The sequence below is a fragment of the Lycium ferocissimum genome, chromosome 9 (genome assembly GCF_029784015.1).
Source record: "Lycium ferocissimum isolate CSIRO_LF1 chromosome 9, AGI_CSIRO_Lferr_CH_V1, whole genome shotgun sequence".
In the NCBI taxonomy this organism is placed as follows: Eukaryota; Viridiplantae; Streptophyta; class Magnoliopsida; order Solanales; family Solanaceae; genus Lycium; species Lycium ferocissimum.
Genome location: NC_081350.1, coordinates 38,293,563 through 38,318,588, shown reverse-complemented (window position 1 = coordinate 38,318,588; position 25,026 = coordinate 38,293,563). Strand labels below are relative to the sequence as shown.

Genomic DNA, 25,026 nt, shown 5'->3' with positions numbered 1-25,026 from the left:
ACTATAACTCTCTTTGTTCAATCTATAACCAGTTAACCTAAGTTCAAAATCTAACAAATTAATCTGGCTATTAGTAAAATATCATATTCTCATTGATTTAATAAAGGAAAAAGGGTCATATTTGCTCCTCTATTATGAAAAAAGATTTAATATTATATGCTCTTAATTGCAAGTTTGGCATATAAAAAAAAAAGAAGTAAATCCAATATTTTTGAGAAGCTAGATGACATATTATGAAGAGCATTTAATTGAAAGCATCTTTATTACTACAAGAAATGAGCTTTATATGGAGTAGTACTCAGTTCAAATTGAGCAAAGTTGGTTTCTTCTCTCAATCTTTTAGCAATATTGGTGGGGCGGTGACAGAAACTCGATGAAATAACTAGGTACGACACAAATTAATTCTAACAATTTTAGCGTATATACCCAAAGAATCTTTGGGCAATTAAATTATATTTCCTTATACAAGTAGGTTCTACTATATATAATTATAATAGAGTAAAAATTGTAGAGCTAATATAAGAACTTTAATTTGACACACATATACCAAAATAAAATTATACATATCAGGTTAAAATTATTATTTTTTGTGCATATAGCCATATACAGGAGATGTTGGATTCCCTTGGCTTCTTTATGTATTTACTTATTATATTTTGAGTTCTCTTAGTTAAAATTCTGAATCTGCCACCGTGTTTCATCACTGACTTTATTAAAATATTGTATTCTAATTGATTTAATAAATCTGTGATTTGTCAAATAAAATAAATCGCTGATAATTAGGCTAAGCTTGTACTAAATGACTTCACATTAAAGTACGTAGAATTAATAATGGCGATTTGACAAGAAGATGAGACTTTAGAAAATAAAATAATGCACGTCCTGAGCATAAAACTGGATTTTATTATTAAGAACTAATTGCGAAACCTCGCAAAACTTGGGGAACAGACCAATTTTCTTGGCTACTAGCTTTGGAAGGTGGAAACTCTCAAGGCAATTGTTTGACTGATTAATAAAATCCAAACATCGTGACAATATCTAATTACTTAAATAAAACGTTGGTCTTTGGTTTTTGTTTTGTTTAATGGGGTGGACCTCGTTAATAATGCATATTTGTCCCCCTGTAATTAATCCGGTTAGATACCACGCCAAATGGGCACATCCCCACTTTGATGGATGATTTTCGTGCCATGACAATTACTACTCCCTCCATTCCATAATAAGTGGCGTTTTTAGCTTATGTATACCCCTTAAAAAATTGCTTACTCCTAGAAAATTATAAGTGTTTTTATTAACTTACCCCTAATTAATGCCTAGAAAAAGAAAAGCTATTTAATGATTCTTGATTATAAATAAGGGTAAGTTTGGAAGAATAAGATCAATTTCTTCTTGAAATCCTAAAACACCACTTATTTTGAAATAAAATGTAAAGCCTAAAACACCACTTATTATGGAATGGAGGGAGTACTACATACGTTAAATATTACTGGTATCCTAAATCTAATTAACACCCATAGAATACTGCAACTTTGTTTTTCTTTTGACGGATATACCGATTTGAGTACGAGGTTAATGAATTTTGACTTCGATATCGTATTACAGTAGAATGATGTAAAATAGATTTGATGTTCCTTTCCACCTTATATAAGAACAATCAATAAAGATTTGAATCCTCAATTTTGAATGATTAATTTGTAGTGACTCATTACTATAGGTAAAAACAATTAATAAGAAACTCTAAATCAGCTTACTGAACAAGCCTAATTTTCATTTTGCTGAGGTTAGCAATTACTTCAGGGTAATATGACAGTCGCAAATCACAATTAATGACACTTTCATAATCTCAAATAAAATCTATGACGACATCAAAATATAATTTCTTCTCCCTGCCTTTTAATGTTACTAGAATTTTATTCGGAAGCTACATAAAGTTGTTTTTAAAAAAAAAAAAAAAATTGAGGCATTTGCTCTAGCTTGTTAGCACTTTGATTATACCATTAAGTACATGCTACGTTCCACCGATAGGGGTCACCAGTAAAAGGTCCAACAGAAGTCAATAACTTTAGCTTAAGCTCTATTATTGTGTTAATAAAGAATTTAGTTTATATAGATACACACAAACAATCTGTGTAGAACTCAATAAGAAAAATGATCGTGGTCCATAACTCATAAACTAAATTCCTAAATTCGCCTTGCCACCAAAACATTTACCAGATAACTTTATCCATCAGGACTTGGGCAAATGAGTAAAAATCATCGATAATAGAGAAGCCCTTATCTATGTTCTCTTTTAACTAACTTATCAAGTTAGATGGTGCAACTTGTAGGTCTTTTTGTCATCATGAAGACATTTTTCCAAAATCTGAAGTATTCTGGCTTAAAGGGAACCAAAGAATATTGCTCTTTCCACAGTATAAAGGTAAGAAAGACTCATCACCCACATAGGAGAAAATTCCACAATCATTTGACCTACTACTTTTTATTTTTCTATAACCATGATGTCTGAGCCAGATCTCACGCACCTCGACCAACTCCCAGAGTACTTGCTTCCTGATCTTCTACCTTGTATTCATCATAAGTGCACTTTTTGTATGATTTATAAGAAATGCACCATATATACTTTAGCAATAAAAGAAGGATCAATGTTCACAAGAAAAAGGGCCTCACCATCAACATTTTGTTAAATGACCTCTTCTCAATTTTAACAATGAAAATTCCAGCTGATCAAATGTATAAGAAAATAGGTAAATCTCTAGTCACCAGTCAACTTCAAATTTGTGTCTTAGTAACAATCATGCTGATGCAGAGACCAGAAAGCTACTTTTTGAAATACAAATTCCCGCAGTTCCATACATAAAAACAACTACACTTCAAGCCCAAGCTAGTTGGGGTCGGCTACATGAATCCTCACTATCAACAACTTTCATACAATATGGCTAAGCAAACTAGAATACATTTGTCATCTAAACAAAGAGAGGTTAATCAACAACGTCACTACTAAAAAGCTTAAATTTATTGGCATCTAGAACCAATTTCCTTATAGAAGAAAAGGATCCCAGAAGACCAGCACAAGAGAATACAACCATTATAGAAGTATTTATCCAAAAGATAATAGATGATTTCTTTGGTTTGAAAGTCATGTTGTAAAGTAGCATTGGGAGAACAAAATCAAGAGGAATAAAGCCAATGGCTCCTACAACACCGTTAATGTCACCAAAGAATGGTAACATAGCTGCAAAGAACCCGCAAAGGGTCATGTACAGCGTTCTGAGGATTATCCTTGGGATTAGGTTTCTAGGAGAGAAAACAGCCTTGTTTGCATCAGCCGACTTCTTTTCCATGATTTCATAAGCAACTTGAGAATATACCTGTTTCATATTTTAAAATAGTTACCACCATGTAGACGATAACATGCGAGAAAACGACAAAAATAGTTCCTTATGTTTGAGGGTAGGTTCAAAATTAAGTATGCACTGAACAGTTTAGGTCCTTTAAGTTTGCCAAAAGACAAAAGTTACCACTTTTAGTCACCATCAAATATTTATCGAACTTTATCTGTTAGATTTTACAGAAACAGTGGAAAAAATATTTAACCATAAACACCAAGAAAGTCTCGTCAAATCCTAAATACGCACAATAAAAAATGCACTAGACTCTAGAAACTTCACCAGACTCTAGGCATAAATCAAAAATAGCAGAAACTACAAATATTGTACCTCTAAATGCGAGTACACGCTAATTTTTTTTTTCATAGTTCCCGTCAAGTATAAGAGGCAGACTTCAGTAAATAATTGACAGACTAAAAGTGTTAACTTTTGACAAACTTAAAGGAGCAAAACTGTTCAGTGCATACTTAAGGGACTGTGTTTTGTCATTTTCTCACAACATGATGGCGAAACAACATTTATTTTGCTGTATTTGATGCAGTTGTTATGCAGCTAATGCATGACTTACCAAACCAATGGCAAAGAGCTGAAGAAGAATAAAGACAATCGCGAGACCTAATACCCATGTCGGTGCCAAGGAAGGTCCTTCATCTGGCATTAAGCTCTTGAGAATGTTTGAATTGGCTTTGTTTCCGAATACCCAATATCCAGAAACAGAAGCAGAGTAGAAAGTAACCAAAATTACAGAGTAGCACAACATAAGGCCTTTCAACATCTTTCCTGTTGCTGGTGGAGCAAGAGTGGCCTGCATTAATTGAACTAAAAATTAACTCCAGTCTCTTTGTGATCACAACCTATTGACTGGTAGTACATCCATCATTATGACATTTTGAAATATCTGACATGAACTAGTGAAGACCATTGGACATCGTAAAATGGTTTTCATGATTGTTTAAATAAAGGAACTCAGCGAAAAGCAATTATAAGGAAAAATACCAATATAAATGAACTATTCGTATACCTGTATTTCTGGTAGTATTCCATTCCCAAAAATGGCTGCAATTATGGAGATAGAAGTGAAAGCACTAAATAACCGTGATAGGCTTGAGGCTTCTAAGGAGTAATTCCTTGGAGGTGCGTTTTTTGAAGTACCTGCATAATGCTGAAAATATTCAGGTAAACCCAGACCTATATAGTGAAGTGACATGCTAATAACAAGAAACATTTGCTCCACTTTCTCCACTAATACGTCTCCTTTGCTTCACGCTAGGTTTCCATATTTGTACATACACTACTATACTTATAATGATTTCTGATTTTATATTCCAGAGTATTGTTAGAATGACATATTACAACAAAAAATGTCATGGCTGAAAAAAAAGGAAACCAGTTCTACTCACCCATTAAGAGGTCGTTTGGTTGTTGGTTAGAGTTAAGCAGGGTTTAGTTATTCATGTATTAGTTTTTCCTGCATAAAATAATATATAGGTTCCCTCGTAACTTGACATGTATTAGTTCAACTTCGATGCACCATTTCCAGCAATATCGAGCTCAAATTTGGACATGGAGAAGGTTTTCTAAGCTGGAAATGGGCACATTTTGATCTGGAGCATGACACTTTACTTTCTAATTTTAGGGTTCTTTCTACTTTCCTTTTGTTATTTCCTAGAATAGGATTGTTTATTTGTTTTGTTGCAAGACCCTTTACTGATTTCTTAATAACATAGCCCATTGGGCCGTGTTTTTTTTTTCCCAAAAAAAAAAAAAAAAAAAAAAAAAAAAAGGTAACCAAACACCACACTTGATGTGCTGAATTTTATACATAGCAACTAAAATGCTACCAAACATGATACTAGTTTAATACATGAATAATTAACTTCCTAACCAACAACCAAACGACCCCTAAAGGTTCACAGCTAATGGAAAAAGAAATAAGGCTAAAGTTGTTCTCCATCATAGAACTGCAGGATTTTCTCTTCAAGTAAACCAAGTTTATGCAGGTTGAAGATAGTTGGTAAACCTAGTGTGTTCAGTTCTCCAAATTGTTCAGAAATATTCTGAGGACATAAAAAAGAACCTGAACCACACAGAACATTAGAACTTACCAGCACGAACACAAGCACCAACAACTAGGAAAGTGTAACCCAAGCTCAGAAACAACGACGCCAAGTTGATGTGCCTCAGGGAGTGGAAGGACGGAAATTGAGAGAGAAATATCATTACTACTGTAACCATTGCAATGAAGTGATACAATTTCAGTGGCCCATCTGGAGAAAGTTCGGCGTACATGATCTTGTACAAGCAAAAAAGAAATAACAAACTGTTCAATAACTTGAAAAAAAAAAAAAACATAAACATAGCAATATTAACTATTTCAACTGTGCTGTTTTCCTATATAATTTTTAGTATTAATGACCTCGAGGAATATAACAAACTGAATAACCTTTCCATCAATTTATCGGTGAGTACCCAAATAACTAAAAGATCTAACAGGTCAAACTCAAAGCAGGCAAAATTACAAACAAAAGGACAAGTACCTCCACTTCTCCAATATAATGCAAAATGTCAATTTAGCTTATTAAAATTCCTTCGCAACTAACATTGTTACATGAACTGGGATGCAGGTTTATTAACCAAAGAGATTAGCATATTGTAGAAGTAACATCTTTTATAAAAGAAACTGAACGACCATTTGGCAGTTTGATTCTGTACATGCAACAGGAAAGGTTGGCCAATCTCAAGATAAATCATAATGGACTTAATCTGCACAGTAACAAGAAAGGTTGTGGATAACCTTAATAGCTTGATATCAATGATAAAACTGATGCCTCGTTTAACGTTTATCATTAGTTAATTGTATTAGGGATACCAACTTCTTTCTTTCAGAGGTTTAAAGACGCGAAACCTTATTTATCAAGGCATTCTGTTATATTTTTCTTTTCTTGAACAATCTAAGTCCCAATCTAAGTGACACTCTTGCTTTTTAATCCGTCCCAAAAGAATGACACCTTTCTATATTTAGTAACAATTTAACTTTATACGTCTCATTTTACCCTAAATGAGATGATTTATAGCCACACAAATATATATGGCTTGTTTTAAACCATATGTTTCAAAAGTTTTCCTTCCATTCTTATGCTCCGAGCCCTCCAAACTAAGACAATTAAAATTGTAACGGAGGGAGTAGTATTTTTGCGGTAAAGCGTATATAAAACAAGGAAAAAGATAAGTGGATAACTGATCTATATGGATGACGACATGTATTAAGTCCAAGTAATCAGCTAATACATGCGATATTACCGTAAGAATTGATTTTCATGGATTTTCTAAATTCTTATTTCCTCCGTCCGAATCTAAGGGACACTGTTTCTTTTTAGCCAGTCCCAAAAGAATGACACCTTTATATATATTTAGTAACAATTTAACTTTATACGTCCCACTCTTTACAATTAATGAGATGATCAGATTTATAGCCACACAAATATATATGGCTTGTTTTAAACCATATGTTTCAAAAGTCTTCCTTCTATTCTTATGCTCCGAGCCCCAATCAAACTAAGGCAATTAAAATTGTAACGAAGGGAGAAGTATTTTTGCGGTAAAGCGTATATATTAGTCGAGTCAGATTTTAAACAATGAAAAAGATAAGTGGATAACTGAAAGGAAAAGTTCCTGAATACAAATATATGTAAATCTTGGTAATGCGAACTTCTTGAAGTGAGAAGTTTATTTAACAATTAACATTAATGAAGAACTGGAAAATGAAAATTGGCTGTTCCAAAAAGCAAGTACCTGAAGGCATTCTCCGGCAAGCAGAACTGCTCCTATGCTAATGCCAGTGTTGACTGCTGTCTGAATGAATATTACAAAATAAAACATCCATCCAGAGCCTACAAAAATGCAACACAAGATTAATCCTTTAGTTTTAAAAGAAGTGGTTATAAAGGGCTCAAGTTTGAGTTAGAGCTGTTACATGTAAGGCATCATTCATATATCTAACCGTTCAATGACTAATAGATTAAACGATGTAATCAACATATGGCTGAAGAAACTGAAAATATTAGAGAACTTCTAAAAGTGGCCTAAATTGGATAAGAAGATGTCGAGTAAGATTAAAATAATTAATGTTTTGTTCGTCTAGCATTATAGATTTTTTTTTTTTAAACTGGTAATTTTGAATAGCATTATAGATTAACTTCTTCATACTAGGTTCTTAATGTTTAACTTCGTCATACCAAGTTCAGAACTTTAAGCCATTTGCTCCATCAATTATCTTTTTCAGCCTCCTCCAACAAACACAAATTATCTAAATTCGCTATTTTTAAAAAATAGAAAGCACACTAACTATATATTTGTTCTTTTCCACCTAGGTGTGAATCTAACAAAATATTAAAGTCTAGTGGATGTAGTAAAAAATTCATGCCAAATATCATTTTCAAAGCCACACCAAAATTGCACTCACATTAAAGGTCCACTGGAAGCATCAAAGGCCAACTACAACACTAAAGAAAAACTATGCTCTTTTAGTGGAATAACTTTTTTCCAGTAAAACAGCTTTTTAAATATATTTTAAAATGCAAAAGTTCGTAACTTTAAATGAAAGACCAACTAATCATCTTTGGATCTCAGTCCAAAAATTAGTAAATACCACTATATACAACTCACATCAGCAAATCCCTTTAGAAAAGCATATCATATCACACAATAAAGTGTGACAGTGACCACAATAGACTTAAAAAGAATGCTAAACTGGTTAATTTAAAAGTTTCTTTTCTTATTCTTTGCAAGTCCATTCACATTTTTCCAAAATACTAAGGAAAATATTAACAAATTGAAAAATAACAGCAACCACAGCTACCACACCTTAATTCCAAACTAGTTGGAGTCAGCATATGATCCATCACTATCCATTTCGCTCATTTGTGCTCGTCCCATTCTAATATTTACTACTCTGTGGTTCTCTAACACTAAAATTTCTCTATAATTCTTCGCTTCATATGAAACTCTAAACAAACTAAAAAGGCTACTGCTTGAACCAGAACAACTAAGGGTGTGGCCTAGTGGTGAATAAAGTAGATTGAGAACCAAGAGGTCCAGAGGCGGAGTTAGGAGTTTAAGTTTATGGATTTTGGATTCTAGAAATTGCAGCTTAGTGGGTTTGTGATAAATTATTTTTACATATTAAATAAAACCTTACACAAATACAAGTTTGAGTCAAAACTGTTGGTTATGCCGAACCCATAGACGAAGCTATAGCTCCACTCATGATGAGGTCTCAGGTTCAAAATCCAACAAAATCCAACAGAGATAAAACACTAGGTGATTGTCTCCTTTTATGTCCAAGCCTTGGTGGACAAAGTTACCCAGTGCCTGTCTTTGGTGGGAGGTAGCAGGTACAGATGGAATTAGACGAGTTACTGGCTCGAACACCACGGTTATTAAAAAACAGGCTACTAGTCAAACTCAAAACAACAATAATCATATCACCATGACATTATACAGAAAATGTCAAATTGTGCAGGTAGGGAAGCAAAGCAATTAATCATGAATATCTCTACCTAAGACGTCAGCGGCGAGCTCTCGGAATCGGATATGCCTGCGACCGGACTTCTCACAGTGATCAAGAACCAAAGACATCAAATAATAAGAGTAGAAAGTGACCAATCCCATCACTGTTAAACAAACAAAACCAAGTGCCCATCCTAGTCCTCTGAATGCATAAGGCAATGTCAGTACTGTTGGTCCTACTATTGCCGTTGTTAAATGAAATCCTGCATGCCACCATTCCCCTGTTTCCAAAAGAAAAGAAGAAGAAAAAAAAAAAATGACCCATTTTAGCATTAGCAGCAAAACTGTTAAATTCTAAGTATTAGACTACTGTTATTTGTTTATTTAGTTTAAATCTACAACAAACCCCTGGTGTAATTTCTTTTTTTTGGTCCATAAAACATGAAACTTTTTTAGTGTGAACAGGAATTTTGCAATAGAATCATCGGCAAAACATTACAGTATATATATAGGGTGGATGTTCTGTGTTTATGTATATATATTAACTTTTGAACACCCTGAAAAATGCAAAAGGTTAGCTCAAGCGGTGCAAGGTGTTCAAGATTGTCTCTAGCGTCCTAGGTTGGATTCACATTGACAACATTATTTTTTTAATTTAGCTTTTGTTGTTTTTTCCGAACTATCTGAATGAAAATTCTGAATCCACCCCGGTCTATGCAACTGTAAAAAGCTGATATTTTTAACTAAAGCCATAGATTTTTAGTCCTGCATGGCACCATTCCCTATGTTCCCCAAAAATAAAAAAGACCCTTTTAGCATTAGCAGCAAAAAACTGTAAAACTGTGCTACAGAAGAGATTGGCCTACTGTTATTTATTTATTTCAAAATCTACAACAAACCCACATATAGATTCTTCTTCTTGGTCCATACAACATGATTTTTTTTAACAGAATCACCCATAGAACTGTAAGAAGATGATATTTTTAACTAGAAAACAAAGATTTTTACTGCATGCCATCATTCCCCTTTTCCCAAAAATAAAAAAAACACTCCTTTCAGCATTAGCAGTAAAAACTGTAAAATTTTGTGTTAATAAAAAAGACCCCAGTTGTAATTTCTTTTTCCTGGTCCATACAACACAACTTTTTTTTTAGTCCCTGAACAGGGATTCTGCAACAAATTTAGCTATAAAACTGTAAAAATATTGCATTTCTAACTTAAAAAAAAAGAATTATTAAAAAATTTAACCTTTAGATTCAAGAACAAAAGCAGCACCAGCATCATCTTCCCTTTGAATTTCTGGAAAAGGGTCATTGCGAAGAGGCTCTGCTTTACCCATTAAGCAATTTTTCTGCTACAATGAACTCATATGTACATAATAATAGTGCGGTTTTTTAATGTATAGAATAATAACAATATGGGCAGCAAGTGGAAATTAGAAGTTAAAAACAGAGACTTTCAAGAAATAGGATTTATTGGAAACGTCGAAGCAAAGGCACAATGTTGTTATTATGGGGATGACTGAGACGTTACCTTTCCCGTGATTTTATAGGTTTTTGGCACCATTTGGTAATGGAGGATTATCATATAATAATCCAATTTAAAAACTCACTGGAACATTGACTTTGAGGTCACATCCCATATGCCTATCTTTATCACTTTGAGCCTTTGAGGTCCCACGATTAATTTAGATACGCGCATCTCTGATTGCGGATGAAGGAATTATATTTGTCCAATATCATCTTCGACAGTGACACATTGAATTATAGTTGTACAAAAATTATACTTATAAATTATTATGCAAACAAGAATAATACGTGAGATGTTATGTAAAAGTTACCTATTTTAACAATAATTTTATCTTTAATTTTCTTTTTCATAAAAAAGGGTAGTTTTAAGTCTTATTAAGTTACCATTATGTGTCGATTTTAAAATACCAAATCATAAAATTCCATTATACTGCCTTTATCTTGCATTATATTATACGACCTTTTAACTATTTTTCTAATCCCTTCAACCAAAGACGGCTAACTATTTAACTCCTAACTAATAACCACCCACCAACCTTTTTTTATATAGAAGGAAATACTAATTTTAGTATCAAATATTAATCATTTTAATTACAAAACTATTTAATGCTTTAGAAAAATAATAAGTTACATCCATTATTACATACGTATATTGTTCAAATCTGTCCTCTTAAGTATTGGATCAACCTTAATTAAGTGAGAAAAATATTATTCCTAAAAGACAAATAATAATATAAACGGAAGGAAATAGTATTATTTTGTTCATATTAGAAGAAAAATACAAAAAGTATAAAACTGCGTCCCAACATAATTGTACTTTCCCACACGTAATGTTCCACTCCTAAAAGTGATGTCAATGCTAGCGAAATATTGCACGCACCAAAAAGTCTAAAAATGAATTTATTTCGTTTCTTCCTCTTTTTTCCACTAATATTGTTTTTGCTTACTAAGCAATTACAAAGTGATAAAAATGGTCCCCCATATTTGATGGTATGCTCAAAATGGTCCCTTGCGTATGTCTTTTAAATTTGTCAAACTTTAATATTTTTAGTCTCCGTCAAAGATTTTGACAATATATATTTGTTAGATTTGAAGAAAACAGTGGGGAAAAATTGATTTAACCATAAACATCAAAAAAGTCTCATCGAATACTAAAATTTACACCCCAAAAATTTGCACTGCACGCTAGAAATAATAAATTATACATGTAAGAGTGAATTCCCACGGAATTCTCGTTTTCATAGTTTCAAATCGAACAAATAAAGTTCCATAACTATTTGTTTTATAATGTTAACTTTTGGCAAACTTAAATGACCAAAACTGTCTAGAAACATACTTAAAAGACTATTTTGAGCCTAACCTCAAATAATAAGGGGACCATTTTTGTTATTTTCTCCTAAGCAATTAGTCCTATTCAAAGATCCACCACTTGCGCAGTTGCGCACACCCAAAAATTATTTGTGGGCTCATCAATAATTGAGTTGTTGTAAATATTTCAACATTAAAAGAGGAACAGTTTCCTTAATAATCCACAATCCTATCAAGATCAAGAGATAGGAGCCAGGATTTTGAATAGTGTGAGATTATCTATTATCTATTACGCCTACTTTTTGTTGCAATTCAATGCTTATTTTGATAGAGATGGGAATTAAGAGTTGGATCTACTTTTTGATATTCATGGGTTATAATTGAAGTTTATGTGGTTTTAAAGTTTTATGATATGTACATATTTTAGTGGCGTATATAGTAGTTAAGTAGGTAAATAATGAGTTCAATTGAACCAATATAAATATTCGAAAAAGAACTAAAATATCAAATATACATTATAAGCGCATAATTTCAAAATGTAGGCAAAACTAGATTAAAAAATTGAGGATAGTCAATGTACATTTGAGCCCTCTTTTTCTAATTCATGTGGAAGCAAATTATAGAGCTTATTAGATCCTCCTTTGTGAACTTTAATCATCCATAAATTTCATAAAAGTTTATGAAATCTTTAAATTTCATAGAAGGTCTTTCGCCCAATCTTTAAATGAAAAAGAAAAACGATTGACCAATAATTTTACATTAAATTATGGTGTTGACCACAATAATTTCACATTAAAGTTATGTTTGACAAATTAATTTTACATTGACTTATACCATCATTTATGGTGTTGACCACAATAATTTCACATTAAATTTCATAAAAGTTTACATAAACTTTCAATTAGAGTTTCTTTTAAAGCAATTAGCCATAAATGATGGTGTAAGTCAATGTTTTGTGTGTAATATTTATAATATATCTATCAGAGACCTCGTAAAGTTTGTGTGAAAACTCAAATATGGCTAAATCCGAAGTCATCCATTAGAAGTCAAATGAAAAGGACATTAGGAAAGAGTACTTAACTAACAAGAAGGAAACTGAAATGACACCTAATGACTATATTTCAATTTTCAACTCTAAGTAGCAGTCAATCTATGTTCAACATAACCAGTTGAACTTCTAAAAAATCAGATCTCTGATAATAGCTATTATTTCTCATTGCTTCTCATTGTTGTTCTGCTTTTCAGCAACATTTTTGTTGTATTCTTCCATTTCCTTTTTGTAGGCTTCCATTGCTTCAGCTGCCTCCTTGTTCCAAACTTGCTTTTCTTCTTCACTCAATTCCTACACATCAAAACAATAGCTATATATCAACACACACTAAAGAACAGTCTGGTACATCAAACATTCCGCCATCACGCAGGGTCGAGGGAAGGGCCCAACCTAGGGGAGACAACTGTCATGTTGTACACACTAAATAAAAAGTACCCTAGGAGGTGTCATGTATGTAACCTGGTTGATTAGGTTCGAACCTGTGAGACAACTTTAACGTTGCTCCAAGGCTCTCCCTTCAGTAAAATGTCTGCATTTTCTACCTTCCATTTCAGTGGAAATGAGAGCATTAATGGTAGAATTGTAATGACAGGGTCGGGGAAAATGCATTATAATCTAATGACAACATGGGGGTAATGATTCAGGGTCAGGCATGTGACCGTAGGTCAGATGGAGATAACTTTACCATCAACACACATTCGGGGGGGGGGGGGGGGAAAAAAAATCTACTTTGGACTGAAAAATGTGCATTTTATACCTTCCATTTCAGCGAAATGAGAGCATTAATGGTAGAATTGTTGATTCCAGGTCTCTGTTCGACTAATTTCTTTCTTTCTTCTCTGCTGAAACGGAAGAACGATGAAGCAGGCTTCTTTGGTTTGTTAGGATCCACATTGTCTTCCTTTTGTTTCTTCTTTTGGCGATTTTCTTTCGTTTTCTGCTGGTCATAAAAACAAACCAATCAATAAGACAATTCAACTTTTACAAATTGAATCAAGAATGATTAGACCAATAATAAGAAACCTTGATTAAATTTTCTGTCTTTTCTTTCTTTTTAAGCAATTGAAGTGCTTCTTGCTTCTTGAGTTTCATCAGCTCCTCCTCTTCCTTAAAATGTTCAGCAGCTTCTTCGTCTTTCATCTTCTTATAAACTTCCATTTCTTGCAGATATTGCTCCTTTCTCTTCATTGCCATCTGCATATGTCAAAAAACCTTTCTAAGCTTCAAAAAATAGAAACATTGAGACAAAGGGGTTTCAACTTTCCAAGACAATGCCAAAATTACCTCTTCATAGGGAGCTTTTTGTGTCTCTGTCATGTTCCTCCACTCTTCACCTGTAATCTTTGCCACCTATAAAATGCGAGTACTGATTTAGAAACTATATAAACTCTATTGAAGGAAAATCCAGAAACACACAAAATAACTCATCATTTACCTCCTTCACATTCTTGTTCTCAGCAAGTAAAGCAGCTCGACGCTCATTTGTAAACAGAAAAAATGCTGATAAAGGTTGCTTTGGTTTCAAGGGGTCCTTTTCTTTCCTATAAAGACGAAATAATAAGGTGAATATAAGATTTTAAAGTTCGTCTGCACCAATAAGTATGACTCAGAGAAAGTGAATTTTACTTTTTCTTCTTGTTTTCATTCATTATAGCTCCTTGTTGGAATTGAATATATTGTTCAAGTAACTCCAGACGAACTAATAAGGTGAATATAAGATTTTAAAGTTCGTCTGCACCAATAAGTATGACTCAGAGAAAGTGAATTTTACTTTTTCTTCTTGTTTTCATTCATTATAGCTCCTTGTTGGAATTGAATATATTGTTCAAGTAACTCCATAGCTGTCTTTTGTTTCTGCTCTTCATCCAATAACCTTATAGCTTCATTTTCGCGCTTTTCCATTCCAACAATCTTCAAGTAAGATTCTTTCTCAGCTTGGTATTTTTCTTCATAAGGTTTTTTCTCGTCTGCACTTACTGTTTTCCACTTTGCTCCTAGTAAATTTCCCATCTCCTTAAACTCAGCATTTGGATTAGCTTTTTTCACCTGAAATAACAGATTCCCACTATGAAAACCAACAATACTAAAAGAACATTACAGACTCCCACTATGAAAACCAACAGTACTAAAAGAACATTTTTCAATTGAGATATGATGAAATTCTTCAAATTTACCTCATCCCAATGGTCTTTGCACCACAATAGATACGGCGGTACTGGCCTTTTCTTCGAAGGATCCACCTTTTTCTTCTCTTTCTTTTCCTCTTTGTCCATCAGAGGTACCACCATAGGGAAGTTCTAAGAAATATCCAAATTAATAAAAATGTCAGCTTTGGAACAACTAGTTACAAAAATGAACAAAACATAGAAAATCAACTGCGCCTCAATCCCAAACAATAAAAATTTCAGCTTCGATAAGAATGCCTCAAAGAAAAATCAGATCAGAGACGGGTAGCTTTGGCTCAAATGTTGTACTTCTTCGTAAAAATCCACCAAACATGCATAACTTATTTACCAAGAACCCACTAAGTTGCATTTTACCAAAACTCTTAAACTCAAACTACTAGCTTTGCCTCTAATCTGAACCTATAACCTTCCACATAATATAGATATATGTAAAATCCTACTAAGATTATCATGAAATATTAGGTCTGAACCCATAAGCTTACATTATAACGTTTAATGCTAAAACAACTTAAAAATTGAACTCATTAAATTTGAATCATGTTAAATCCAACTAACACTATCATGAAATATTAGATCCGAACCCATAATTTTAACATAATAACGAGTTTAATGCTAAAAAATCTTAAAATTTGAACTCATCAAATTTAAATCCTGAATCAGCCTCTAATCGAAAATAAGATTCAAGAATCATACCAGGGTTGGTTTGAACTCTTTCATTTTCTGCAACTTCTTGAGTTCAGTCTGAAGCTTCTCATGCTCTTTACCTCGGGCTTCGAGCTCTTCTTCCTTCTGCTTCAACATTTCTTCAGTCTGCTCCTTCTCAAGTGTCATCTTCTGAAGCTTTTCTTGCATTTCCAGCAACTCTTTCTCGAAACAACTCTGTTCTGTTTGTTGTTGCTTCGCTTTTGATGCCCCTTTCGTCTTGTTCGATTTCTTCTGGGATTGTGGTTCAAGATTCTCTTTAAAAGGCGACTGAATTACAGTTCCAGCCAATATATTGGCTTCGTTTGATGACGGTTTTTTCTGCTTCAACGCTTTTCTCGACTTCCCTTTCTTCGTGGGAACGGGGTCGGAAACAAGGGGCATTTCAGCAACAGTAGCCATGGCTATGGGGTTTGAAGAACAAAAAGGTTGAAAGCTAGAAAAGTAAAAGTTTTTTTTAATGGTATTGGTTTGGAGAAAAAAGGGAGGTTTATATAGGAAAATGGAGACCTAACGGTTAGTTTTTTGAAAATTCAGAAGCTGCTGCGTTTCAAAAGAGCGCTTTGGGTTTCAAGGCTCATAAAGTAAAGAATTTAAAAGACTTTACCGTTAGAAGAATGGGATTTGGTTTTTTTACTATATCCTTGTAACCACTCTTAAATTGGGAAAAAACTTAATGCTCCGTTCAATAGAAATCTTAAAATTAAAGCTAAAAAGGAAAATCTTTTAAACCCCTTTATTGTTTTTTTTTTTTTGAAGTAGAAGCATAACATTGACAAAAAATACTTAGAAGAAATAACTTAAATAATCGCTCACCATCAACAACATAACCATTTAAACTAAAAATAGCTGGCAAATGTGTAACATATGTATAAGTCGTATATAAATTATGTATAAAATTATATACAGTTTGTTATCTACATATACCGGCTAGGAAAAGAATCCGATGGACTATTTTTGTAAAGATCACATTTTTTCATGTGACTAAGACCTCTCTCACATATCAAGACTCTAGACCAACCTAAAAACAACACTCTTCTCAGATCTTTATTTATCATTCAAAAATGTGGAATATCAAAGAAGTAATTAGTGGAAAACTGCACCAAACTATCTTTGCTTGTGACTTGCAAATTTTATTAGTACAAGTGTACAATACAATCTGTGATTCACCACCATCAACTTCTCATTTGATACAAATCTCTATCAATACTCCAAATCCCCCCCAAAAAAAATCCCCACTACAGATTCCTGAAAAATCATGTATATATGAGAATCAGGTAATAACATTATAACCAAGATCAACTTCTCCATAAAAAAATAAAAAAAAATTATGTATAGGCAAACTGATGCATCATCAGAGGAACATAGTCGCGAGGAACACCCGTTGTGTGCCTTCGATCTCTAGTATTCACATCACAGAGTAGAGATACACAGCAAATTCTGGCTCAGTAAATGCCATCCCAGTGAATATTTGCTTAAGAAAACAACTTCCAATTCACAAGTTCATCTCATTAACCATTTAACACCATCTCCATTAGCATATCATTCCAGGTATCTATAGGTCCGGGCATACACCAATGCAAGCAGTCATTTATAACTTTTGCATTCTTATCTTTTGCAAATGGTTGGAAATACCTGTATGGACCTGGATGCCCGTCGGGCCTCATTAACGAAAGGCCAGTTACATCGAAAAGCTTTAGATTCAAACCCTTCTCAGAAGCTTTAGCTGTAGCCTTACCGATTTCCTCTAACTCAATCTCATGTAGAATTTTGTTAATCTCGCTCAAAGTAAAATTACCTTCCTTCACCGGTTCCGTTCTTTTACAATTTCCACCACTAAACCACTGGCCATTTTCGAAATGGTCAGGTGTCGCGGTCCTGAAAAAGATCATGCCTTTGTGATTCGACGAGAGAATGTAGTTGAAAAAATTTCCAAGAACTTTATGGTACGCAAAGTCAAAACCGAGCTCGGTTAAGTTTTTTTTGGGACAGTTGTGGCAGCCCAATACTGCATTGTTTTCGTAGTAGATTGCGGTTTTGACATACCACTCACCACTTGCAAATATCATATAGTCAAAATTGTTAAACTGATCTGTCCAACTCGTATCAAGTTTGTCGAGATGAAGTTCAATCTCGGATGTGGAAACTCCGTTGTAGTCTTCAAATATAGCTGCTTGTGCTAGAAAGGGGGACCAAATAACTGAAACAGTGAAGTTGTATGACGGGAATATCCATCTCCTGGATCGGTACTCCTTGTCATGGTATACTTCAATGGCTTCCTCTGCCTGAAATAGCATCATTTAATCAGATCACTTCGACCAAAGTCATGTTCATACATAGAGGATACTCCTTTCAAAAATCACCTAGTTTGGCTCAAGAAGAAACCTAAAGCTGCAGACTTTTGAAAAAAAAAAAAAAAAAGCACAAACATACAGTTAGAAGAGTGACAAGTTCACAAAATCAGAACTTTCAACTAGTGGCATCACATCCTTCTGTGGATTATACAAACAAGAAATTATAAAGATGGATAGAACCTCATAATCACTTGATGACTAGCAACAATTGCAAGCAATATATTTGCTCACCGGATGCAGAGGCGGATCTTAAACTTTAAGGGTTAAACCTTTAAGGTTCTTAATATTGAACCCATTATATTTTTAAAGTTATGGGTTCATTTGTTGCAATTTTAGTGGATTTTTACACATAAATTTAAACTCCGCGTCGACAGTATAGATTCAGATGAACCCAGTAAAGTTGCATCCTCCCTGACCGGATGGCCAGCATTAAGTGAGACATCCATTATGCCCGAAAGTCACATCCGAGATCGAAAAGTTAATAGATATCTTAGTTACATAAATGATAAGACTATAGTTTCTGCAATAAACTGACTTTTTTAGTGCTCTATAAAATTGTCATATAAGCAATCCGATCTTCAGACAAATCCAAGATGATACAAATCTCTAACTTTACACAGGAGGCTCCTTATGTCAATTACTCTAGGTCTTCAAACCGAAGTGTATGCTGAAACCTGGTACGGCAAGTTGGCTGTTGGGGTTAACCGAACTTGATAGCTTAATAATTAACAAGTTACAAGCACTTCCCAGCAGAGACCAAAAGTGGGGGGAAGCAAAGACAAATAGGAAGACCGAGGAAGATTTTAAGGCTTCAACTAAAAATTGAAGTTGAAAGAAACCATCAAACATCTCTTCAAGAAGTACAATGCCTGTTCTCACACAGGCAAAAATTCTGGCAACATTATAATTGTGATTAAAAACATTCAACAGATAACATTCAAGGTATCTCCATGTAATAGCTTCCATGCAATATAAAGTTACACACTACTTTAATGTTTGAAACACCATTACCTAAATTTAATGAGATCCAAAACAAATACTGTCCCAAATGCTGACTGGCTGTTATTCTTGGGCTGCCCCAAATGCTGTCCACCTTTTTTGAAAAATAGACAGTTCCCATGCATTTTTTATTAGTATAGAAAACTGTACTGGTCCAACCGTTTACTTCTGGACAAACTTTTCTCTACCCCATTCTTCAACAACACAAGCAGGAAGGTTCATTTTGAGTGGCACGGAGTGAATATAATCGAGAACACCAAATATGGAAGTGGAACGTCACAATCCCATCTCATCCCAAAATCATTTATTTGTACTAAATGGATAAGCAAAAATGTCCAAGGCAAATATTTAAGAGCTAACTTATTCAAGACAAGTGAGCAGAATATATCGTGCCTTAAAGGAAAAAAGCAATCCAAGCAATGAAGACCAAAAAGATCATTTGTTTATTTGATCAGTGTCAATCCTAAATTATGGCAGAAACATGGTAAAAGAACAACCAAAACTTACAAAAGTAATTTAGAGAAATTGAACGACGACTATTCAAGACAAGTGAGCAGAATGTATTGTGCCTCCGAGGAAAAAGATAATCCAAGCAATGAAGACTAAAAAGATCAATTTGTTACCTTTGAGAGTACGCAAAGAAATGATTGGACATGGTTCCTTGATATTGAATCACCAATCAACGCCCATGTTTTATTAATCATCAACTGAAGAAACTTATGTGGATTAAACTGAGGCAACTTGCAATTTCGTGGATTCCACCTCCAATAAAGATAACCAGTATCTGGCCGGCCATTCTTAATACAATTCTGATGGTCTTCAATAAATTTGCATGTCTCGTTCGTGTAAACAGGACCAGCTGGATCAGGAATCCAATCTCCAATGAAAAGGTTACACCTCCCTGCTTGCTCTATAGCACGGACAAGGAAACAAGCGTCAGTATGAGACAACGGAGATAACAAACTTGACATTCCAAAATAAGACAAATAAAGGGACAACAATAACTAATCAGCAAACATATGACGTGGAGCAAACTAAGCGAATCGAACAAAATGTAGTACTATGTACTTTGTCAACTTCAACACTTAAGGGTCGTTTGGTTGCTGGTTAGAGTTATGCAGGTATTAGTAATGCAGTTATTAGTAATGCAGTGATTAGAATGCAAGGATCAATTATGCAGAATTTAATTATTCATGTATTAGTTGTTCCATCTTCAGCCCTGCACAAAATAGTACATAGATTCCCTCATTCTTTTTATATAAGGTAAATAATTTAATGACAATTGGAGAAATCCCATGTACAAGCCGTATACCAAAAAGAGGAGAACCAACACCAAAAAATGGTTCTTTTCAAAAAGATCCAATTCTCTATCCATGTATTAGTTAAACAGGATTGTAAAATGGTAACCAAATACCGTACTTGGTATGTTGAATTTTATACACAGCGACTAAAATGCTATCAAACATGGTACTGGTTATACTGATTTTAATACAGGAATAATGCACTTCCTAACCAGCAACCAAACAACCCCTATAGGTAACAATTTCAATCACGTCAAGCCCCTCGCTAGACAACAACCCCAAGGCTTACCAAATGAAAAAACAAAGGAATAATAAGGCATCCATTCTTAGCACATTTTAACTTACTACAGCCGCAGACAAACAAATTATAGCCAATCCACTGCACACCTAAGAGCCAGAATCACTAAAGGCAACGTGAAAAATCAGAGGCGCATTCATGATCATAGCTCGATGAATACGGAATATCACTCACACACTCCTCATTTGTATAGAGCGAGTATAATTAATATAAACATAAACTTTTAAAGATTATAACTACAGTCAGACCCCTCTATATCAACCATCCTCCATATCAACATTTCATTATAACGCTCAAGTTTTCTTTGGAACTGATTTTTCATGTTATATTATATCATATGATATTATGATCTAACAGCATTTCAAACTATTATAGAGGTTTTATTGTATAACAGATCCAAAGGTACTTAAATTTCACATTCTCAATTATGCAACTCTTCTTCCATAAGGACAATAAATGATCACTAACTAGTTACATTCTTCATCACATTCTAACATTACATACTCAAAATTAGAAAACCAAGAATTGGGAAAAAGCTCAAATTACCTTCATCACCAATCTGATCTGCAATTTCAGGCAAACTGAAAGAAACTGGTGGTGGTGAAAATAGAGCCTTTTTAACAAAAGGGGTTTCTTGAACATCGACAATCACACCAGATCTTAAAAATAAAAGCCTAAAAACAAGACCAACCAACAAAATCGAAAAACCCAACATCAAAATAAAATGATTTTGCTTGTAAATAGACCTCCACCAAGATTTCCAATGAACCAACATTTTCTTCAACATTAACACTGTTTCTGAGCTCTTCTTTAATGAAAATGCATAAAAATGTAATCTTTAGCTAAAGATTTCAAAAGGGTATTTAGCTTTAGTGACAAGAAGTAGATATAGAGAGGATAATACAGTATTAAATGCAAGTTGGAACAACCGACAAATCTCTACTGTAAACAATACAGTGATAACATGAAAAAATGTTAAACAATTGATGTTTTTTCGGTTTGGAATTTGGACATTCACAGACACAAGAACCAGGGAATATTTTAATTTGCGGTCCTTAGCACCAAATTTGTATTATTGTATGTATAAAATGTGTCCTAGATCTAAAACAAATAAGAAAATTCAATTCAATTGGCCTTAAATATGATTGGAATTGAAAATAAATACTAGTAGTAGTGTTTGAAGTTGAATTTTTTTAAAAAAAAATTCCTTGTAATTTTTATGACAAAATGGCTAAACTCATAAAAAACAAAAACAAAATAATGATTTTTATTGACCAATTAAAATTACTTTTTAGGATTTATAATTGCCTCAAGATGTCTAATATATACATTATTGAATCTATAATTGCCTCAAAATGTCTGAAAATAAATTATTGGACCTTTTGAATGACAGCCAAGAAGATCTTTTATGTAAAAGAATTTAAGTAACTTAATTAGAATTAGGCGTCGTCTTAATTTCATTTTTATTGTCGTTAATTAATAAAATACCATAACAATAATATATCTCAGATCCAAATAAGTTGAGGCAATCTATATAAATCTTTACTTCTTTATTTACGTTCAATTAATATCATAAAATCAAATAATGAATAAATATATGGGATCATTTTCTCCCAAATTATGAGAATTTATCATGAATTGGCTAGTATTATGTTGGTTGTCCGTCTACTGCTACCTCTCTCCTTCATTCAAGCTTGGGCCATTTAATATAAGCAAGCTCACAAATAAGTATATATTTGCATCTAATGATGTGCCGTTTTGGTGATTGGGCTTCTTCAATACGAAGAATCCAAAATAGGGGACAACATTATTATGATTGAGAGATATACATTTTGCCTTTTATGGTTTATGCCCCTTACCTAATTGTGGTAGCATTATGTTTAGTTGATGCATTAGTTTACCAACTAAAGAAAATATAATTACTACATGAGTGCCCATTTTGGCATGTTGCAAATCTTGTACATAACAAACTATCATTAAATTTTACTATAACAATCCAGTGAAAGTAGGCTAATTAAGGATGAAGAAAAATCTAAATATTGCAACATAGCATCCGTATCTTGCATGCGTGATTTCGAGTTAACAACGAGCTTTTGTTCTTGATTCTCGATCTAATTAATAAGATGTTAGTATATTTTCACTCTTTCAATTAGATTATAGGCACTTGATTAATGAAGAGTGAACAAGATGGATTTTTTTTTGTTTTTTGGTAATGTGAGACTTTTGGACGAGAAATAATGTAGCATTCTCTAACACCTTCACATGTATAGCCTGATTTTAGAGTATAAATGTTGATTTTGATTTTCTTTTTTAAGAAGGAACAAAATCCTCTTTGATCATTGCGCTTACTACTAGTAGTAAGTTTGCCCATCGTCGAGGAAAAGAATCTCTTTTTGATTAAATAAACCCTACAAGCCTGGCTCTCTATGATAAAGAAACAAAAAAAAACTTATTCTAAGATAAAATATAACATTTAAAGAAGGAAGCTAAAGAATTCAATCAACTCTACATCATTGTGACTGAAACAATAGAATTATCTAAACCTGACTTCTCAAAAGTTAAATTACTCTCATACTCCAGAAACTTCGATGCTCCTGGCATAGCTTGTGTAAATCGAAATGGCCTTGTTTCTGCTTCCTCAAACTGAGTAGAACAAAAAGACCATAAAAACTTAATTGAATCAGTCTTCAAGAAATTCCTCTGAATTCTACGTCCATTAGGAAGACGAATCGCGATTCTGCATAGTAAATTCCTATCACACTTTGGTTCTTCAGGCAAAGGAAGATAAACAATCTTCTTATTCAACAATTGCTTTTGATCAACTTCACCATCATCAGTAATTTCATTGATCCCTTGTACTTCATTGCCTTCTTTAATTTTATCGCGAGGAATTTTTCCACAACGTTTATTGAAGTCATCAGGAATTTCATTGATCTCTTGTAATTCATCGCGTTCTCTAATTCTATCGCAAGGAATTTTTCCTTTTCCACGCTGTTTATGAATAAGATTCGCGTGATATTCTGAAGGGCTTTGATCTAGAAAAAACATGACATCCTCTAACAAATTCTCAGGCTCAACCATTCCATTCCAATAACGCATTTTTTCACCAGTTATAGGATCAATTACCAATATAACAGGCATAGTCTCAAATTTATAGTACGTACACACTTTTTTGCCCTCCTCAGTATCATCATCAACCTGCCAGAACACGAAGTTGCTTTTGATCGCCTCAGCAACAACATCGTTACTCCAGGTGTCTCGATTGAGAGTGGCAGAGGTGAATTCCTGCATGGATTGCAAATTCACTAAGAGCCATTTGTTTTTCGCTATTGCTGCATCTCTTGCGTTCTGAAATGGCCCGTTGTACATTAATTCATAGGGTGGACGATACATAGAAGCAAGACTATTGTGTCTTGTATCTAAAGTAGAAGACGATATTTCATCTGTTTCCTCATGGACAGGACTATTATTCCATGTTTCCTCGTCAAAGTTGCGTGAATAGTCACCATAAAGAACTTCACGTCTTACAGGTAAAGGAGGACGTACATCATCGTCGTCCCAAGAATTAAGAGATGCTGCTGGTGTTGGTGCTGCTACGTCGTTGTTTCCATTATAGAACAGTTGAATTGCTTCTTCAAGATTCCAGTTTGTTGCTTGAAGGAACTGTTGGGCAGTATTGGTAGTTTGGCCAACGGCGATTTCAAGAAAAGAAGAAACTAACATCTGTTGGGCGTCAGGTAATATGTAAGCCATTGCTTTGAGTTTATTTTGTTTGCTATGATTTTGTATGAGAAAGAAATAGGTAGAGCAATATGTGTATTTATAATAGTACAAGACCCAATTTGATGAGGAGTTGGAAAACTTATTTTGATTCTTACTAGGAAAGAAACTAAACAACTAAGGAATAAGAAATACCATCTCCTAGACAGTTTAGGGTTGCAAATATTTATAGTAGTACAAAATTTAATTTCAGGAATGAGCTTAGGAAACTAGCAACTACCAATCCTAAACAATTTAGGATTACCAATGTTGATTTAATTTCTACAATTATTTGTCTTTAATATGAATTTTTCCTGTAAAGAAACGTGACATTATACCAAGGGATACTTGCGTAAATATAACGTGTATAGGTATGTATATGTATGTATATTATATGTATAGGTATGCATATTAGATGTATAGGTGTTTACATTATATTCATAGAATGTATAGTATATGTATATTAAGTATAAACTATACATTACCTATTACTATCACATATTTTGTAAACTAGATAGCCGAATGGTATTTGACTGTAATTTTTATCATTATTCGCATATACTTCAACACCAATATAATTGGTAGGTGACTTTGCAACTTAAATCCATCTTCCGATGAGTAAAAGGTATAATAAATGTAAGATAA

At 33.5% G+C, this 25,026-nt stretch overlaps 4 protein-coding genes across 5 annotated transcripts; all 4 read right to left on the bottom strand.

The window, feature by feature from the left end:
* Positions 1 to 2,683: 2,683 nt before the first annotated feature.
* Positions 2,684 to 10,453, bottom strand: LOC132030630 (probable GABA transporter 2). Its single transcript, XM_059420340.1, has 7 exons — positions 10,143 to 10,453; positions 8,945 to 9,175; positions 7,179 to 7,276; positions 5,492 to 5,678; positions 4,408 to 4,538; positions 3,955 to 4,191; positions 2,684 to 3,368 (listed from the first exon to the last, which is right to left on the bottom strand). Exons 1-7 carry the CDS (start codon positions 10,231 to 10,233, stop codon positions 2,979 to 2,981), a joined length of 1,365 nt encoding a protein of 454 aa, XP_059276323.1. The 5' UTR covers positions 10,234 to 10,453; the 3' UTR covers positions 2,684 to 2,978.
* Positions 10,454 to 12,748: 2,295 nt separating this feature from the next.
* Positions 12,749 to 16,152, bottom strand: LOC132030629 (high mobility group B protein 13-like). Of its 2 annotated transcripts, none has more exons than XM_059420338.1 (8): positions 15,662 to 16,152; positions 14,957 to 15,079; positions 14,554 to 14,828; positions 14,218 to 14,323; positions 14,067 to 14,132; positions 13,806 to 13,976; positions 13,540 to 13,722; positions 12,749 to 13,073 (listed from the first exon to the last, which is right to left on the bottom strand). In XM_059420338.1, the coding sequence occupies exons 1-8, from the start codon at positions 16,070 to 16,072 to the stop codon at positions 12,945 to 12,947; spliced, it is 1,464 nt and encodes a 487-aa protein (XP_059276321.1). In that variant the 5' UTR covers positions 16,073 to 16,152; the 3' UTR covers positions 12,749 to 12,944. The 2 variants fall into 2 exon arrangements, with proteins under 2 accessions (XP_059276321.1, XP_059276322.1); XM_059420339.1 differs by having other exon boundaries at positions 13,540 to 13,719; positions 15,662 to 16,151.
* A 630-nt stretch (positions 16,153 to 16,782) lies between these two features.
* On the bottom strand, positions 16,783 to 21,733 carry LOC132030628 (protein trichome birefringence-like 23). Its single transcript, XM_059420337.1, has 3 exons — positions 21,169 to 21,733; positions 19,647 to 19,933; positions 16,783 to 17,955 (listed from the first exon to the last, which is right to left on the bottom strand). The coding sequence occupies exons 1-3, from the start codon at positions 21,407 to 21,409 to the stop codon at positions 17,182 to 17,184; spliced, it is 1,302 nt and encodes a 433-aa protein (XP_059276320.1). The 5' UTR covers positions 21,410 to 21,733; the 3' UTR covers positions 16,783 to 17,181.
* Positions 21,734 to 23,103: 1,370 nt separating this feature from the next.
* Positions 23,104 to 24,589, bottom strand: LOC132069487 (plant UBX domain-containing protein 7-like). Its single transcript, XM_059462830.1, has one exon. It carries the CDS (start codon positions 24,373 to 24,375, stop codon positions 23,128 to 23,130), a length of 1,248 nt encoding a protein of 415 aa, XP_059318813.1. The 5' UTR covers positions 24,376 to 24,589; the 3' UTR covers positions 23,104 to 23,127.
* Between the last annotated feature and the right edge of the window lie 437 nt (positions 24,590 to 25,026).